We start from the raw sequence: 19,538 nt of genomic DNA on the forward strand, positions 1-19,538 counted from the left end.
CCAATTAAGCATTCGTATAATAAAAGAAATATGTAAATGAAATATGATGATGCCATATATATAATATGCATGTATTTGTATATCCCATGTTATAGTGATAATAATAAATAATCAATTGTGTGTATTATAATCTGTGTATTAAATAATATCTCAAAGGCAGATTCATTTGATTGGAATAGCTGAGAATATCATTTTATCCTTCAGTCTTACTCTCAGATTCAGCAGTAATCAATACTTGTTTACAACAGTAGAGATTAGACCGGAGGTGGTGGAGAAGGTCATCTATGACATGGTCTTAAGCAGGGTCAGAAGTATAGAGCTGTCTGTAGAAAGATGCAGCAGCATCAGAGAGGCTATCAGATTTGGTGCAAAGTATGTCAGTGATAGGATGGTGGAAGCAATCAATAGTCTTGAATGTTTGTCAAGAGGCAATAGTAAACTTAAGATATCCAGCAGAGTTTTTATCATTTTTGGGCCATTGTTTACTAGACCGCAAGGCAAGGATCTCTATCCATTTGAGTTGGATGTCTTCCAGGAGGCAGAGGATATGTTGGTAACTGGTAGTTGCGTGAAGGGTTGTTGATGAACTTCCAGACGAGAATGTCTTGGGTACATTATTGTGAGTGTTCCAAGTTGACAATAGATCTGCGAGGGCGACGTGAGTAAGAGAGAATAAAATGACAAACCTCCTCTTTAAGTTAGTCCCACTGTCATTGAATGCTGCCTATACATTGTAGGTTGCATATGAGAGCAGAAATGATATCAGAGAGTTTAGCACAGTAATTTGGATTGCGAGCAAGATGTGGGCTGGCCCTCAACAACCCTTTACCAATGTGTGTAGAATAGTCAAACTGGAATGTTGTTCAGAGCAAGCAATGATCTGACCAGTTAGGGTGTATATACTGTACAAATGAAGACAGTCAGTGAGATACAATGTCAGGAGAAGCAGAAATATAGTCAATACTAGAGGAGAACAGACCTCAATGAAAAGTGGATATGGGTAATTCACCAGGGATAGTTACACAGTCGCAGAAATGGTTTTGAAGATACTTTATTCATTGCTTGGGTGTGCAGCAAGTAGGGGTAGACGAGTGATAGTAGATATAGTAGAAAACCCCCAGCAAAACAAAGTGGGATGGTGCTGAAGAGATAAAGATATGATTAGAAAGAAGAGATGAGTAAAACGAATAATGAGGTTGGGAGGTTGCAGGTGCATAGATGACACAAATGCGAATCAAGAGAAAATGTAAATCAGAGTGAATGAGAGTAGCAGAGATAGATAGACCACACAGACTAAAAATGGGGTTAGTGAATGTGATAGAAGGCGAGAATGAAACCAGGCCTTAGTGAGGTGACCATAAGGACAAAGAAGAACGGGATTGAAGATCAAATGTCTGTTGAAGAGAGTCTGAGTGGGTGTGGGTTTCTTGGAGAGTGAGAACATCTAGTTGTAGTGTGCGATGATAACAAACAAAAAGATTATGGGTGTGTGTATTATTGGTCTTGGCTAGACCTTGGTAGTTAAGAGTAGCAATGAATAACTTGTTCATATCCTTGGTTGGCCTCTGCAGCAAGGGCTTGTTCTAATGGCAGAGTGGCTTGTTGTTTATGGTAAGAAATTTTTAGACACTTAGCTTTGTCTTCTTTGAATGTACTGGAGGCCAGTCTAGCGTTGATGTCAAATCAAATGTTCTCAGCAGAGTCATATATGCTGGATCTATCTGACATATATATCTGTCCATCCTCATTGTTGAGTTGCGTGTTGTTTGTCTGTTCTGTAGTAGATGAGGCAGGGTGGGCTGGCTGAGCTGGCTTGGGAACCTCGCCATAGTCAGGGTGTGCAGGGTCATACTTAGACAATTTAGAACCATTGGTGAGATGTCAAGTGTTCTCATTCATTTGTGTCAAGATCACAAACTTGTTATATAATCAAGTGGTGATATTGGCAGAGGTGGGCATAGGAGGCTGACAAGTGGTTGGGCGAGAAGCAGTGGAGGTTTTAGGGCATTTGCAATTGGAAGCAGCCAATGGAATGGGCATGGTGACTTGCAAGCAAACGCATTGAAGATGGCCTACTTAATGACAGCTGTGACAGGTGCGGATTTCTTTTGGGCGTTCAGCACAGTCTTCAATAACATGACACATATCCTTGCAAGACTTGCAATGCATACCCATCTTATTCTAAGTGGCAACGAATGTGGCTGTGTTATACAGATCATAAGTGATGTGATGGGTCAGGAGTTTCAATGTGTAGTTGGAGTTTGGAGGTTGAGCAATGTAGGTATACGTAAAGCCTAGAAAGAAACCATGTTCACAGTAAATGACAATCTCGTGGACGTGTCCATAGTGTGTAAGACAGGAACAGAGACCAGTGTGGTGAGCAGAGAGAACAACATTAGGAAGCTGAGTAAGATTCAGTTAGAAGAGTTGAGAAGTGGAAAGAATGGCAGGGATGGGGTAGATCGTCTTATCCAAAATAGTGAGGCCCTGTGGCAAGACAGAAGAGCTGAGATCAGCAGAAGCAAAAACTATTTCGATAGAGATGATAGAGTTCTTGGTCGTAGTGATGACAACAAAAATTTGGTCATCAGTAAACAAGGCGTGGGATACTGTATAGAAGGCATTCAGTCAGTTTGAATTAGCAGTGGAGAAGTCAAAAAAATGGAGTGCGCCACAGTGCCTTGGTGTTATATCCAAGAGCAAGAGGTGAGAGAAGGGCCAAGAGTATGTCTGGTACAAGTGGTTGAAAGGCAAGAGGTCAGACCAGTGTGAGCAATTTGAGTGTAGCTAGCTGCAGAGAGAGAAGTGATAGTAGCCGTTTGGGTGGGTGTGATGTTTGATGGTAGTAATATAGTGGAGTTAGAGCATTCACAGTGATATGTGTAACTAAAATAATTACGTAAAATAAAAAAGACGCATTTAAAAGAGATAATTTAGACCATTCACAGCAGTCTTCATAAAATTAGTAGTGTATGTAAAAAAGCCCTGGATGTTTTTGTAAATTGTTAAATTTAAAAAGCCAGTAATTATTATTGAGAAATAATCAGTTAAATTTTTTTGTTAAGCAATCCGCTGGGGATGAAAAAATCTAAATTTTTTAGCTAAATTAACATTCTTGTTAAATTTACACAGACTGCTGTGGATGCTCTTAAGTGCAATAGCAGATTATAGTAGGTATGGGTTGTCTGTTGTTGGTGGCAAGGTTTCTGGGAAGAAGTTCTCTAGAGTGGTAGTGAAGGAAGCTATGTCTAAATGACTCAAAGAGACAATCTGTTTACATTATAATGACAGGCTTTTCATTGATGTTTTGATTGCTGTGATAACTGTAATAGTAATTACTGCTTGTTTTCTAGCCTTTATCAAAAATTTGAAAAGCGGTTAGACTTTTGAATTTTGTGTTTTTATTTCAGCACAAATACCCAGGTTTATTAAAAGCATCTTCAGCAATTAGATTTCAAACAACATTATATATAGTGTATAGTAACTACACCAAGGATTGAATACAAGTTAAAAAGAGATGTTCAAGCTGTGCTTATTCTATAGAAAAAAACAATTAAAACTTTTTGACAATCCAAATGCTCTTTTTTTACTGATTATTTTTTTTTATAAATACATTAAAAATATAAATTTAATAATTTCTATATTGTCAGGTTTTTAGTGAATATAATTTATATGCTCTTTTTGATACTCATCTCTATAGACTATTATTCGTTTTAACAAAAGCTATATAGAATAATTTCAATTACAAAGATTAATTTATAACTACATATGACATTTAACTGATGCATGTATTCTTAATAAATTAATTATAATACACTATAAATTGATAGTCACATTTTGATATCAGCTAACATTTCTTTCTATTTTACCTTTTTTTTGACATGTTCAAAAGTTTTATTCTCAAAAAGAAGTTCTCAGTCATTAACGAAAACAAGTCTAAATAAAATGTAGTTGATCCTTTTAAAGATAAAAAGTAGTAATTGATTTAATCAAGTCTATATCATTTTTAATTGTATATCTTTTGCTATAGACATGATGTGTAAGAATTATAGAGAAACAGAACATGCAAATAAAAAGTATTATAAATGCACATTTAATAAATAAGTTTTGGTTGACTATGATACATATTTAAACTTATCTTTTCTATATACATTTTTATGCTAATAGATGTTTTTTGTGTTAACTACTATTGTTAGTTAGACCATCCAGTAGAGCCAAAAGAAGTCTAAGTTTTGGTTTCAAGGAAGATAAGCATAGATATAAAGGAAGAAGAAAAATTCAATAATAATTCTTTTTTAGTTCTGTGCAGAAGTTGTCAAAAAGAGAGTCACAGTACATTGCAGTCTCATGAATGTGTTAATCATATACCATAAAAGTCTGAGGAGTTTGCAAATAATCTTGGATTTTCTTATAAAGCTCTAACAAGAAAACTCCCATTGAATACTGCTGCCAATAATGCATATAAAGAGTTACTAAGAAATAAGATCATTATCACTTCAGATGATCTCCTTAATATCATATTTAGTGCAATGATATTCATAAACAGCTCCTGATTGACATCTTTTTACAATTCAATACCTAACTTCATTTACCAACAGACATTTTGGTACTTGGTGTGTCAACTTGTTAATAACTGAAAGGTAACAAAGAGCTCTACTGTACTATCAGATCTTATACAATCCTGAGATATCTATAGGACATTGATTACAAATGTCATATATAATCAAAACCTACAAAAGTGGGCCAGGATATTGAAAAAGGATTTGGTGAGACTAAAAAATAACCAATGTGGAGTCACAGAAGTTTTATGAAAGATTTCAAAGAAATGAGAGAGAGATGGAGGTCTTGTTACTGTTACAGCAGTTTTAGGAGACATGAGATAATGATACTGCACAATTTAAGGTGACTGCTAGTCCGAGGCCCAGCTATAAAGTGTCTTAGAGAACCTCTATCCCCATTCTTTATAAGCTCACCCCTGTCCCCATCTTTAGATCATTCCAATTTTCTGGGAAAAATAAAAACACCCCCTTTTTTAAAGTCATTAACATTTAGCTGTGAGAATAAAAAAGAATATTTCCAAATAACAAGATATGATGCCTTTTTTACGTTGTATACATTGCATACATTGCATACATTGCATACATGAATCAATAAAAATACTTATATAGCTACAGTGACCTTTTATTAAATATGAGCACCAATTTCAATACCCCTATTGAGAAGATATACTCGCTTAAAACAAATCTCTCATCCCTGAGAATAGTTATCCTGACAAGCAGAGTGTCTTTCAAGCCATAAACAATTACACTCTTTCTAATAACTTCACCATTAAGATTAAGAATAGAAAATTTCCTATTCTTCACATCGCTTGTTCAATGGCTGGTGTTTATTATGACAAGTGCAATATAAGTAATGAGAAAAGAAAGAAGACATCTAACTCTTCTCTTACTGGATGCCCCTATCTCTTAAGATTTTCTTATAAGAAGAAGAGTAAAAGATATCTTCCTTAGCCTGCCTATAGGAAAAACAAACATTGCCACAACCACCCTGTCACCTCTGAGAATTTGGCTACTTCTCACTAAGAAAGAATGTCTCTTTTGACTGCTGAAGATGTCACTATTGCAAAGACAATGTTAGAGAATCACGTCAAGTTCTGTAATGTTCAGAAGGCAACAAGTGACAAGGTGACAGGAATGAAAAAGCTGAGGATCAGCAATATGAACAATGTCAAGTATAGTGCTACTCGTGGGTATAAGAAATCTGCCCATGGTGCTACTGAGCTTATCAGAACAATGGAAGCAAAGAGATTTTCCATTCTCTACAAGTTCAATAAAAGAAATAGACTCACACACATATTTCTTACAAACAATATAAGGATCAAGATAGCTCAAAGTTTTTCTGATGTCTTTGTTGTGGATGCTATATACAAGACAAACTGCACAAAAATGTTATTGGTTTGCATAGAAGATGTCAGTTGAGATATTCGGGATTTTTTATGGGTTAGTATCTCAATAATGAGAAAAGTAGATACTGTGAGAGTGTTATTTATTAAGGAGACCAAATAATATTATTTTTATATTTGCTACTATTCAAATCCCTGTAATTCAAATTCCTGTTGTGTAATGATTGGTTTACATTGTATGAGTGTGTAGTGTACATGTGCCTGGCATATAACAGTTCCGGAGATTGTTAACTTGCCAGGTTCATTAGCAAGAAGGAATCAGTGTTTGGTTGTGGGGTCTGTTCTTCACTCAATTGTGGTGAGTATACCACAAGGCTCACTGCTATGGAGGAAAGCCACAAGACCATGGATTCAAACATTGGCATTGTCATCAAGGGGAACAAAGATTCATTGGAAATACTTGATAGCATTGTCAATGCCTCTGGAGAACTTCTTGTAGTTATTGTTTCTACTACTATACCTGCTTCTGCTTTTGTCCCTTTCGCAGCTTCTTCCATTGGTTCTACTCCAGATTGATATACAACACCTTCTGAGGCTTTTTTTGGTATCTCTTCTGCTGCTCCTTCTGTTGCTCCTTCTGTTGGTCCAGTGATTCTTACTGATGCAAACGCTGGTGAACTTAGTAAACAGGATCACACTAGAATTTTAGTAAGTGTTGAGATGTACAGTAGTTTATCAACATAATATCTCACACTAAGTATAGGCTCTTATCCAAGAAGAGTTGAAGAAATACAACTTCAAATCAAATAAGACAGAACTAGTTGCAGCTAATGACAGTAAGCACAGTTGGGATGTTAATGTTGATTACAGACTTCCACCCAACAGACAGCTGATGCATGACCTTCATGCATACCTGGCTCCAAAGGTTGTTGGGACTAGTGTTTGACAGGCCAATATTAGCAATTTTATATATACAAACTTTTGTGGAACGAGACGCTGAATCAAGGAATTCTATGAAGCGCGCAAAAAGACAAATTCTTGGTCAAGAAAAGCAGATCGAGAGAACGATGTATGTTAGAAGTATATTTTGATTGCAAATTAAATGTCTTCATATTAATACATCTATAAACTAGCATTTTGACTATCGCAAGCTGACCTACCATACATTCAAGGCTGAAATTGATGTGAAGGTGGGTAAGAGCTGCAACGGGCTCTTACAGAAAGAAGCAATGTCTGAGGGCAAATCTGAAGATAATATGCCTGGAGTCTCTAGCAACCGTGCGATTCGTACAGTGCGTCCAAGTTGGAGGAGCGATGAGATAATTTCTTTTGTTTACATTATTGCATATAGCTTTTTTTGGTTTTTTTATGAATTTAAATGAAACAGAACTTTGATTAATCACTTATTTGTATTTAGTACAACCACTTTCTTGCAGTTGTTGATGATTTTATGTGTAATTGCATGGATTTCAATTCGCATCAGATGTTGAAGAGGTCCTTCGGTAGAGATACTGTTTTAGCAGTCCTGCCTAGATTGACGTCCCTTCTCCCTCACTGGGCTTTTAGAGATAAGTTTCAATAAATTTTGTTTTCTTATCCTCTACATCCTCCACATCCTCCATCTGACCATGATAAATGTACCAACAAATATAAACACTATGATTATTCTTTTCTGTGTGCCTTTAAAAAAAGGAGTTATATTTTTTATTATTTTTTAAATGTATTGTTTTTTTGGCAAAGGAATGACCAGCATCTTTTTTACTTTTCTGCGTGTTGTGTACTTAGCAGTTGCTACTTCTAACATAATTCCATGCACTGGCAATACACATTGGAAATCGTCAAGAGAAAATGTTGGAAAGCAGATTTCAATGTATTCGTACTCTCACAATTTATCATTTTCGGGTGTTTACCATTTGATAAATGCAAAAATATGTTGAGAAGTGTGAAGAAGTTGCATCGGGTGGCAATGGGTGCGGAGCAAGGAAGTAAGCAATGAAGAGGTGGGTGGAGAAGTAAAGGAATGGGTGAAAATGTACTGTATTTGACCCGTGTATACTATGATATGCTCACTAGTACTTCCAATGAACTTTGCTTGTACAAGAGAGCCATGACTTCCAGATTCACCTTTACCCTTGTAGACCTGCCCAAGGATGTTGATGTATTTCAACAGGGTGATTGTATTGTTGACAAAGTATGGTGATTCCGACGCTTGTTGAAAGTGAACTAATTGTTCATTGTTGTATGCAACTTTGTAGTATTGTAAGAGATGAACATAGTGAATGTCACTCATTGTGGTAGCAGATTTTAATGATAGAGGGAATGCGGAAGGAGGGAGAGGTTCGTTGTCTTTTACAAGTACATTTGGATCTTTAGAAGCCTTGACAAATGACTGTATGCGGAAGGTACATTGATGGATGGATGAAATGGTGGCGGGTGTAAAGGAAGAAATGAGTTTGGTAAGGAGAGGAAATGCAGATGTCTGGTGGGTACTCTGAAGGAAACTTTTGACAAGATCGTCTTTGTGCACATCTTCAATAAATATCTTCATAAATGTTTCTTTAAACCCAATCTTTCTGTTTGTCTTCAAATTTTTTAACAACTCATTAAATCGCTCAAACCCAAATAGCCAATAACCGTACACTGGTCCAAAATCACAAATTGTATTTTGAAGATGGAGGTGTAGGTGCATATTACAGGTGAGGATTTTGGCGTTGTACAGCTCGTCATATCTGGTGCAAAAAGTTTGAAGAAACTGATGGGCAGTGTTGACTTCATTGAACGTGATTGTTGGCTTGATCAACAGGCAGCGTGCATCAACAAAGTTAATCCAGTTTTTGAATCTATCTTTTGCAAGAACATCTTTCAACAGAACTGGCGAGTATATGAGCACCCATTACTTCAACTTGTCTGCCTTCATATACAAAAACTGCTTTCCTATTTTCGAGTTCAAAGAGGTGTATCCACCAGGCACAATCATTGTTTCTGCAATTTTCTGCATTGCCGCAAAATCGCTATCTTGAATGTCTTCATCTTTGATCCAACGATTCATCAATCTTTTAGGCGTTCCCAGGAATAAATTATGTATGGGATCAATGATCGTTCCACGTACTAGATTAAGATATCCAAGGTGATGCAACTGCAACTATTGAACACCATTTTTGACCTCTAGCCGATGCCTTTCTGAGGGGGTACTAGCACTTTCTCACTCTTCAGCATGCAACCTGTTCTCTACACCATCACGAAGCACCCACCGAGAGAAGTCAAACCCACAAAAGTCAACATTGACACCGTTTTCCAAGTGAGGGAAATGTCTGTTGCACTTGTAACATGCGCATGTACTGTTGTGCGAGGTGAAACCACTTGTCTTTCTTGCTGCCGGATGTCACAGGCCACCATCATCAATGTGGCACGGACGCGGACACCACTAGGACACTTGAAAGTTGGGATTGCCAGTCCCTCATACAATCTTATCAGATCATCTACCATAGGCCGGAGATAATGGTTTATCTCTTCAGATTTGGGTTCCTTCGGGCCAGGCATCAATCCTACAAGAAGTGTGTTCTCTGGCTTGTATCTTTCATTGCGAGGCAGATTGTTTACTACCAGGTATATGGCACCAGTCGAGTGCGTGACGTTATCAAAAGGTTGAAACCAGTCGATGTTGAGAGTCAACATTAATGAACGCGAATCCTTTGTGAATTGCACACCATCTTTGTCTTTGAGCTCCTTCCACATGGCACCATTGTATATGTCACACATCATATCCACTATCTTCAGCTCGTGATTCCAATGTCTAATTTTATCCTCGAATCCTGGACGAAGAAAAAACATTCATAAAGTATTAATGATGGACTGGTACAAGTATGAACGCTTGGCCACCAAAGCACCCAATGCTAATGTTTTTGTCAATTGGCAGTTGCAAGACGAGCATGCACCAAGCTTTACGAAATCGCAATGAGACGGGACAGATGCACTTTCTTTGTACACCTTGTGACAATCCTAACACACAACAAATTTCTTTATGCCTTTGGTCATGGCTGAGAAACCTGTCATGCGCTGAAGATCAGGAAGGCTCAAGGGCAGTTGGAAATCCTGCTTGTAAATTGTCAAAAGCTTGTTGATGAACTCGATCAAGACAACGGCACCCTTGTCAACCACATAGCAGGAAGCAAACATCACCACAAAAGTAGCAATGAACCTGTGCACTGGGTTCTGGGGCATATCAGGGGTGGCAAAAGGGTCTATTATAAAAAATATTTAATGCTTTTTTTTAAAATTTTTAACACTAACTGACCTTCACTATTCAATTCATTGTTGTCAAGCTCAATAACATTGTCTTCGCTTTTGTCTTCATTGATTTCATTGCTGTTGCTTCCACTGTCATCATTGTTGTCATTGCTGATCACGTCATTAGTAACGGAAACGTCTTCAGTGTCAGACATTGAAGCTCCTTCCCAAACAGGTGAGTTTGTCTTAGTATACGATTCTTTCAGGGCTCCGGGTTGATTGGTTAAGATAGCTGCATTTAGAATATAACACTTGGTTAATATCTAACAATATCTGAATTAAATAAACCTTACATTCATCATTGATCTCCATCATATTTCTTTGGGTAGACATGTCTATTATAACAAGTTATTTCATTGATTACAATGCAATTAAATAAATTCAAATATTGTACCCCTTTCACATCTTATGGCATTTAGTCTTACCCTTTTGTTATGACGTTGAGCAGTTCTTCTGGCAACAAAACTATAGATGAGATCGTTCTGACTATATCCAGCACAATGGCACTTTTCGTTGTAGAGTTCAGGAATTGGGGACATAATGTTTATTTATTTTTACTTTGAAGTGTTAAGAGAAAAAGGAAACAAGTACAACGTTTACTAAATTTACTATGTCTTTATAATGAATTGTTATGTCTTTATAATAATAATAAATAAATAATATTTTTGCCTGTTGTATTCAAGCCAATAAAAAACCAGAAACAGTGTTTTAATCACCACGGCAGAGAAAATGGTAACATGTTACCACTTTGGTAACATAACTGCCATTTTTTACTTAATAAAAAATGGCAGTTATGACTCTGTATAAGGCCAAAACAGGCACTGTTACCATTTTTTACATAGTAAAAAATGGCAGTTATTTATTATGTAAAAAGCCAAAACAAGCACTGTTACCATTTTTTTCATAATAAAAAATGACAGTTATTTATTATGTAAAAAGCCAAAACAGGCACTGTTACCATTTTTCAAAAAAAAAATCAAGCGTCCTTCCTTTCCTCTATTACATTCTTTCTTTTGTTCTATTGTTTTCAATTCTAGCACAACCTCTTGTTTTTCCTTTGCAGCTTTAACAGAATGGTCTGTTTTTTATTATACAATATTGAATCGGGTTTAATTGAATTGAATCTTTATTTCAATGCATGTTTTATTAAATGAAAATGATAATAATAATAGTAATAATGAAAAAACAATTCCATTGGCCACTCGCAATAAAAAATGGTTCTGTTTAGCTACTGCAAAACGTATGCAGTAAAACACTACTATTCAAATTGTATTTCATATACTTTGGGTATTCTAATATATCTTAGATAGCACTTATTATTTTTTACCAATTTCTACAAATATACTAATATTAGAGAAAAAACTTAAAATAAATAAATAGATATAATATTATTATAATGCTTACCTTTATATAATATGCTTACTTGTTCAGTAAAATAAGCATTTACTTTAAGAATATATATATATATTAAAGAATGTATTAATATTTAAAATCTATATATAAGAAAAGCAATAAAACATAAGCACTATAGAAAGTCATTATCGTAGAAGAAGAAAAACTTGAGCAAAGTTTCAAGTCATGTAACATGAAGCTAATTCGAATCTGATTCATACAACCAGAATGAGCATCTTGTTAGAAAGCTTAACGTGTTTATTCTACTCAATATACTTACATATAATAGAACGACTCCCAAGTATAATATATCAGTACAAAAATATTATTATTAATTTTTTTCCCAAAAAAAAGGCTATATACTATTTCCTTTTATATTTGAATGTAGCGGAATTGTAGATGCTGTACATTAGCTTCAAATTCTTGTAATCACAACATTAGCAATCATATGAAAGAGGTTGATAAATTTTTTATATGAAAGAAAAAAGGAATAAAAAACATAAAAAGAAAAATGACGAGATAAGAAAAAAAATGCACTAAAGACAGACTAAAAAAATCAAACTTGGCCAATCACAGCAGCCAAACTACGATCTTCGGCTTCTCTTGCGAGCAGGCTCGACACTTGCTGTGGGTGGAGGAGACCTACATAAAAGAGTAAGAAGTTTATATTAGTTTTGTATTAACAGCGCATGAGAAAAAGCAACAATGGTAACTTACAGCACATCTGCCATTATGGGCGACTCAACATTACCAGTTTCTGACATATCAGGAGAAGAAAGTGAAGAATCACTTATGTCTCACTGTGTCTATAGCATAATAAAAGGAAACGATGTTAATTAAAGTTTACAATATATAGATTTGTTAATTGATAAACTTACTTTGTTCTTCTCTGCCATTCTTCTCTTGTGCGTCTGGTTGTCACTCTTGAAGCTTTTCCGAAGAAGGCTTCTGGCACACCACATTCTTTTACATTGGTGGATATGCAATCCACCATTCTTCGCCAACCTCTCCAAATGCATCATGTAGTATTCCCTGTTTTTCTCTGGGATATTCTTCCATTCTTTTGAGGCCGCAGGATAGTCTTTGTCAATGATATCATGCTTTACCATACGGCCTAATGTTTTGAGATGCAGTCTTTTTACTGTCAAATCATGGTCTGAAAGAGGGACTAATGGGGGCAAAGGCTGCCCTTGTGGAACTTCTTTGTAGCGCGCCTTCCAGTCCTGCTCTTGAAGAATCTGAAGCAACAGATTGTATTTTTGTGCTTTGTTTTTTCCTTTGAACTCGCCGCCAGTATTGATTACTCACTTACCAAGCTGATCAGGGTACTCTGTGAGCTGGGCTCTTTTCACAGACTTGGCAATGCGCTCAAGAGCTACAAAAAATATATGACAATATTAATAAAGTAAATAAACATCTAAGTACAGAATATATATGACTTACAACTCTGCTCAATAATGCTTTGTTGCATTGTAGTTAGATATTCCGCACTGACTGCTGGCGCAAATTGATTGCTGAATTGCCTTTGAAACTCGCGCAATGCTTGCTTGATTTCAGCAAGATCAACCTCAATCTTTTGAATTGAATTGAGGAGAGTTGTGTTAATATCAGACATGTTTAAGTTTTTTTTTAGCTATAAGCAGTGAGTTGAAAAGAAAAGGTGATAGTTTAGACAAGTAGAATAAGAGCGATTTGAGTTTGAGAAAGGCAACGATTTATTACAAGCAATTGATAGCTATTTATATAAAAAAGATACAGACAGATGTACAAACAAAACATATAAAAGAAGGGATGCTTATGCACTTGTATGCACCTGTCTGCACCTTTCTGCAGTAGCTCATGTGAACATGATACAGTCTTTTTGTGTCGACACAACAAAACTGTAAGAAATATAAAGATAAAATGAATTAGACTTTAAATCAATATTATATGTATATATGTTCATACTTTGCACCGTCTACATATTAAATGTTTTAAAGTATATAATATAATAATATAACTCTATACATATTGCAGATATAGCATGAAATTTGGTTAAAGTTCTCGATGACAAAACCCTGTACCAGTTAAAATTATAACTTTAAATATACTCTACAGTAGCTATATAACATCTGAACATCATATAGTTAATTAGCCCCTTTTTATCAACATTAAAGTAAATGTTATGATACTCAAGTTCATATCATACTTATTATCATTATCGACTAAAACGCGTTTTGATTGATGCTGTCATCAAAGGTAAAAATAATTTTAACTGTCATTACTATTATTTACCAAGGGGCATTTTTGACTGAAACCGTACATTTTTGAAAAAGGTGTGCTTTAACTCACATCGGCACTTTCAATTAACACCCCTTTCGATCAGTAGTGCTTATCTTGATGATGTCAGTAAAAGAGTATCAGACTATAGCTCTCATTATCTATATCTATTTCTTTAAGTTTTATACATAAACAAGAAAATAATGCTATTAGCTAAATATATATTCACTATCTCAAAAATATTATTAGTACAACACAGATAATATAAATATGTCTTTTCTACCAATATGTTTAGACAGTACTACTTTTTTTTAACTGTTAATTATTAGAAGGCTGTTTTTCTTTGCCTTTGGTATTAGAGAGTAATTGATAATTTATTTAAAAAAAAACATAAATTATTTGGTCATTAATTATCCTAAATATACATATACCTCTTTATAAAGCCCAAAGAATATCTAATCGCTCACAAGTAAAGAGTACGTGTCTGTTTCACCGGTGCTCTTTTAATGGTACCCCCTTGTCAACCAAGAAGTATTTTAACTTACATCATAATTATTAATGAAAAAGAATCTTTCCAACCACGGGAATTATTTACTGACAGGTGTTTCACCTAGCATTGACATTACTGTAATCATTGCTATATCATCATTATGAGAGAGAAAAAGAAAAAGAGCCGCAAGCATTTTGGTTAAAAAATAAAGAGTATATAAAGATGTCTTTTACATTTAATAAATAGTACCAAAATCCTCTTCGCAGCTTTATTTTATATATTACATACGTACCAACCCAACCAATATGTCTTCTTCCAACGCCAGCCAGCAGAGAGATAGAATATCTACACAGCAATACCAATGTGATCAATGTGTCTTGTTTTTTGATAACTACCAGAAGCTGCAAAACCACAAGAGAATTCACAGAGGAGATTCAGCAACAATGACTGAAATTGACCAGTCTATTCTGGATGATGTTGACATGTACCATGACGAAAATGATACTAGTAATGAAGATGAATCTGTTAGCAATTCAGGTAATGAAAAGAGCTGTAATTGTATTATTTATTTTCCAATTACTAAATAATGTATTACAGAATATACTATGGAGTCTATGGAGCTTGATAATACTATTTCATATAAGTGCGCATGTAATTTTGAGGACAGTGAGGGTGAAGCTCACATTTACAACAGCAGTCAAATCAGTACAAATACTTCTACCAAGGCCGAGTTGATGAGTATTCATCTGTCTCAATTGATGCTACAGCATAGAATTGCTAGAGCAGCATATAGAGACATTGTTCAATTTATAAACACTGTCATCCGAGACCATGACGATATAATGATGGGTAAAATATTATATTTTCTGTTATCTTGTACTTTAATTCCAGATCACTAACATGTAGTGATATCGGTTTTTTTTTAGAACCTGGGGGTAAGATCAGTCATGGCGAAACTGTTGATGCTTTGCTCAAGTCAAAGTCAAGTGTCAAGGACCATGAGTATGATGTCTGCTCTAGTGGTTGTCGATTGTATGGCATTAATTACGACCAGGAATCTTGTGTTGACTGCAGCAAACCGCGATACAAGACTGATCCTGATCAAGGTCAGACACCAGCCGCCAGTATGAAACTTATGTCAGTTGGGGATATGCTTTCTCAAATGTTGGCAGATCCAGCCACAAGAGAACTCCTCTGTTACAGAGCAAACCGGGAATCTGTAGCTGGTCAGCTAACCGACATTTTTGATGGTGACAATTACAAGCAGTTGGTGCAGCAGGGCCTGTTCTCCAATCCCGATGATATTGTCATTGGGCTTTATACCGATGGGTTTGTCAATCAAAAGAAAGGCAAAAACTCATATACCATCATTCATTGCATAATATTCAACCTAGACCTATCCATCAGGTAATTAATTAATTTATTACTATTTATTATTATTACATTTTTTTTAAAAAAAAATTACTAATAAAATACTTAGATATACCAACAAATACCTTTTGCAACTGGCAATTTTGCCTGGCCCCAAGAAGCCAACTCATTTGGACTCCTTTCTTATACCCATCATCAATGAATTGCGAGATCTTGAGGCACATGGCTTGGTTGTCAAGCACAATGGAGTAGAGCTTTGCAGATCCAAGGTCTATCTTCTGCTTGCTTCTGGCGATATTCCAGCTGTAGCTGATATGGCCCACATTGGTTCCCATACAAGTTTATTTGGTTGCCATTTTTGTGAGACCAAAGGCAAATGCCCTACTAACAGATGGCATGGCATGTACTTTGATGACATTTCCGCCCGGTTAAGACCTTTGGAAGACTTCAAAGTAGGCAACCCTGTAAGTATACAAATGTTCAATTAGCCATCTTTTTTTCATACTAAATAACTGCTTGTAATAGTCGAAGAACATATACCAGCTGAGCATATATACCCAACTCTCAACCTTCTCTGGATCATCATTTTTTGTATTAGATGAACTTCATTTAATTGCAAGAGGGATTGGAAAGCTTGTGTATGACCTGATTACCATCACCCTCACAAAGGAAACCAAATTTTATTATACCCATCCAGACAATACCCTCAATACCACTGAATACCCTTTTCATATACCAAGAGCAGACCTTGTAACAATTGGAAACTGTATCACCAGCTCACGAAAATATATACCCACCTCATTTCAAGGCAGTTTCGACAACGTATTTGCCAAGATCGATGGTACTCGCACAGTGGACTGGCTTGACTTTCTCTTATACCTTGTCCCCACTTTGGTCGTGCCTTATTTACCAAATAGGGCTGTCAAAACAGCTCTATTATCTCTCATGAAAGGTTGCGCGCTTGCCTTGCAATGGACGTTGACATCAGAATTGCTTGATGAGATAGAGTCGTATGTTATTATACGTCTCATATATTATCATTACAAATAGCTGATTGTTACCATTTTTTAAATATTAATAATAGATACTTCAAGCACTGGCACTCGTTTTTATATCAACAAGTCCAGAATAGTACCCTGTCTCGTAGTGTTTTCCGACCAGTGCAACATTACCTGGTCCATATACCCTATATCATCAAGCAGCAAGGCCCCCTGCAATGCTACTCCACTCGCTCAATGGAGAGAGTAATTGGCGTCTTCTCAAAATTGATAAAGTCCAAATCAAAGGGTGGCCGAAATGCCAGTTTTCTCATTGAGTGATTTGCAATTCACAATTATACCAGCACGGCAATCAGCATCTGTGATGAAATCAACCTCATTCGGCCAAAGCCATATGGAAGAGAGAGCTACATGGACCTTCCTAATGATCCTAGTGGTGTGCAGTTGTGGGAGCCGTTTCATCAGTTTGTTAATTTGAACAATGATTCGGTGGAAGGTGTAGGCAGCCCTAGTGTGAAGGAAGCTTTATTGAAATACTACCAGAGAACAACAGGCTTGACTGGCCATGAGTTTGGTGACTCTGTTGTTGTTGTAGCTGCACGTCTGTGGATGGACTCGACTGTATATTCCTCATGCATGTACCGAAGAAAGAAAAACGAGACCAGCCGTGGCAACCATTACGTGATGTTTACTTGCCCCTATAGAAAGTAAGTATAATATTTTTTGATATACAATCAAAAGTTGCTTATATTCTATTTATTTATTTATTTTAGCAACCGTAATGTAATTGTTCACAGCTGGCTCATCGGTACAGTACAGTTCTACTTTCAGCATGTAGATTTCTATGGCTTTCCACACTTTCTTGCTTTCATGGAGATCATGAAGGAACATGACGCGGCTGGCCATGACTCATCAGTACCTATCATCAAACAACGGTCACAAAGCACCCGTATACTAGGCCATCAAACGCAACCAACTTATGCAGTTATAAGTGTAAATGATATTTGTCATCAAGTTGGTCTGATCCAATACCCACTGAATGGAAACCAGTTTTATGTAATCGCACCCTATTATATCTTTAACAACAACATGCGCATTACTAAAGGCAATCTTTCCATTCTGTAATCCTTTTTATTTTTATCTTATTTTTCTATATGCTCTATATCCTTATATCTTTTATATTTTTTATATCATCCTTGTATCTTACATTCTTTTTTTAATTTTCTCTATTTCTTATGTTTTTTTTAATCTCTATATGCCCCGTCTTTCTTTTCTTCTTTATATACTCTGGTTTTTTTTCTATTCTCTATACATCTTATGCTTTTCTCTTCATTCCCTATATGCTTTATACGCCATTACGCGATTTAAATAAAATCAAATTGCCAATTCATCAAGATAAAAAGAATATCTAAAAAAAAAAGAACGTAGTTTAAAAAATAAAAAAAAATGGCAGTTATGTTACCATTTCGTTCACACATTCCAAAAATTATTAATCTTAATAATTGTTGACATCTTTGATATTCAATAAAACATATATTTCAATACTCAAAGTGGTCATTACAACTTACAAACATTTTTTACAGTATTGAAAATATTGTACAGCAACAAAAAAAGTGTTATTATGTTACTTTTTTAAATTGCTACGAATGAGATTACCATCTTACAACAAATGGTGGAGATTTTATTGGGTTTCGACCAAAAAAATGGCAGTTATGTGCCTACTTTTGGTCCAACTGCCATTCATCCCACCGTAGTGTCTGTTTCGGTTTCTATTTTACTTTTGTTAAGCTATGATGTAATCAGGAATAAGTATCAAAGTTGTTAAATTTATTTCAATTATCTCTTGAGAAAACTCCAATAGTAAAATACACACTTTTTTATATATGGTAAACTAAAAATTTTAAAGGCATAAGCGGAAAAAGAAGTCACATTAGCATACATTTCCATATTGGGAAGTCTATTTAAATTCCGTTAGTAATAATCATATATGTTTTTTTTAATTTTGTAAAAAAAGGCAAACTCTGCTGTAGATCTACCATTATGTCCCAACTTTGAAGGTATATGACTTTTTATCTAGGACAGCCAGAAAAAATCTGGACCATGGAAACAATAGGTAATGATTATATCTATTATTTCCACGGTCTCGCTTTATGATAACTTGATTTTTGCAAAGGTCATATACGTTTGAAAAAGTGCCAAAAACTTAGATAGTTATCTCCAATTGTACCATATGTCAGAGTTGACATTGGTAACCAAAATTGGGATTTACAAGCAACCAGTAATGGTTGACTTTTTAGAATAAAAGATCTTGACTTTGTCAATTGGTCTATCACATATGTTTTAGATGTTTAAGATAGTAAATATACTTGTAGAAGATATTACTGAACAACAAGCATCTAAGACATATTATAGTAGCTATTCTTTTAGCCAGAAATCAATTATCATTTTATATAAATAGTCAAGAAATACATTTAATAAAAAGCATCTTTATTTTTATCTAAAAACTATTCTTAAAAACTTAACGATCCCCAGTGGTATTGATTCTGCAACTTAGTTACAAGTGCCAGAAAAGAAATACCAGATCAAGACCTGACACATATATCAGAGTTGACATTGTGGATAGAAATTCTTAAGTCAGGTATCCAATTGGTTATTTCTTTTAACATATGCCCTCAATATTATACCAATTGGTTCCCCTTTTTGTTACACTATGGGAAAAAGATAGTCTTTTTCGAATTTGTGGCTTCATTTTTGGCCTATAATAATCAAAAGATTGCCAAAAATCCAAGTTGAAACAAGAAAATCTTTGTTCTTTGAAATGGTTGATAAAAAGCAAATG

The 19,538-nt window shown here is 35.3% G+C and overlaps 7 protein-coding genes across 7 annotated transcripts; 5 read left to right on the forward strand and 2 right to left on the reverse strand.

Annotated features, from left to right (window-relative positions):
* Nucleotides 1-65: 65 nt before the first annotated feature.
* On the forward strand, nt 66-583 carry PHYBLDRAFT_71424 (hypothetical protein; the record flags this gene model as incomplete). Its single annotated transcript, XM_018442470.1, has 2 exons — nt 66-88; nt 157-583. The coding sequence occupies 2 exons, from the start codon at nt 66-68 to the stop codon at nt 581-583; spliced, it is 450 nt and encodes a 149-aa protein (XP_018292347.1).
* A 747-nt stretch (nt 584-1,330) lies between these two features.
* Nucleotides 1,331-2,637, forward strand: PHYBLDRAFT_144755 (hypothetical protein; the record flags this gene model as incomplete). Its single annotated transcript, XM_018431278.1, has 3 exons — nt 1,331-1,434; nt 1,935-2,281; nt 2,348-2,637. 3 exons carry the CDS (start codon nt 1,331-1,333, stop codon nt 2,635-2,637), a joined length of 741 nt encoding a protein of 246 aa, XP_018292348.1.
* A 2,951-nt stretch (nt 2,638-5,588) lies between these two features.
* On the forward strand, nt 5,589-7,484 carry PHYBLDRAFT_144756 (hypothetical protein; the record flags this gene model as incomplete). Its single annotated transcript, XM_018431279.1, has 7 exons — nt 5,589-5,824; nt 6,211-6,436; nt 6,497-6,610; nt 6,666-6,842; nt 6,909-6,971; nt 7,036-7,194; nt 7,320-7,484. The coding sequence occupies 7 exons, from the start codon at nt 5,589-5,591 to the stop codon at nt 7,482-7,484; spliced, it is 1,140 nt and encodes a 379-aa protein (XP_018292349.1).
* Nucleotides 7,485-7,616: 132 nt separating this feature from the next.
* PHYBLDRAFT_167725 (hypothetical protein) lies at nt 7,617-10,728 on the reverse strand (the record flags this gene model as incomplete). Its single annotated transcript, XM_018435700.1, has 6 exons — nt 7,617-7,783; nt 7,949-8,742; nt 8,800-9,044; nt 9,911-10,143; nt 10,197-10,452; nt 10,615-10,728. 6 exons carry the CDS (start codon nt 10,726-10,728, stop codon nt 7,617-7,619), a joined length of 1,809 nt encoding a protein of 602 aa, XP_018292350.1.
* Nucleotides 10,729-12,137: 1,409 nt separating this feature from the next.
* Nucleotides 12,138-13,196, reverse strand: PHYBLDRAFT_167726 (hypothetical protein; the record flags this gene model as incomplete). The annotated part of the gene is made up of 5 exons (XM_018435701.1): nt 12,138-12,223; nt 12,299-12,305; nt 12,460-12,845; nt 12,894-12,956; nt 13,025-13,196. The coding sequence occupies 5 exons, from the start codon at nt 13,194-13,196 to the stop codon at nt 12,138-12,140; spliced, it is 714 nt and encodes a 237-aa protein (XP_018292351.1).
* Nucleotides 13,197-14,635: 1,439 nt separating this feature from the next.
* Nucleotides 14,636-17,824, forward strand: PHYBLDRAFT_167727 (C2H2-type zinc finger transcription factor; the record flags this gene model as incomplete). Its single annotated transcript, XM_018435702.1, has 8 exons — nt 14,636-14,867; nt 14,928-15,179; nt 15,257-15,737; nt 16,093-16,165; nt 16,227-16,711; nt 16,796-16,945; nt 17,044-17,406; nt 17,473-17,824. 8 exons carry the CDS (start codon nt 14,636-14,638, stop codon nt 17,822-17,824), a joined length of 2,388 nt encoding a protein of 795 aa, XP_018292352.1.
* A 544-nt stretch (nt 17,825-18,368) lies between these two features.
* On the forward strand, nt 18,369-19,492 carry PHYBLDRAFT_71419 (hypothetical protein; the record flags this gene model as incomplete). Its single annotated transcript, XM_018442469.1, has 4 exons — nt 18,369-18,494; nt 18,714-18,756; nt 18,777-18,812; nt 19,254-19,492. The coding sequence occupies 4 exons, from the start codon at nt 18,369-18,371 to the stop codon at nt 19,490-19,492; spliced, it is 444 nt and encodes a 147-aa protein (XP_018292353.1).
* Between the last annotated feature and the right edge of the window lie 46 nt (nt 19,493-19,538).

Source organism: Phycomyces blakesleeanus, assembly GCF_001638985.1.
Source record: "Phycomyces blakesleeanus NRRL 1555(-) unplaced genomic scaffold PHYBLscaffold_9, whole genome shotgun sequence".
Classification (NCBI taxonomy): domain Eukaryota; kingdom Fungi; phylum Mucoromycota; class Mucoromycetes; order Mucorales; family Phycomycetaceae; genus Phycomyces; species Phycomyces blakesleeanus.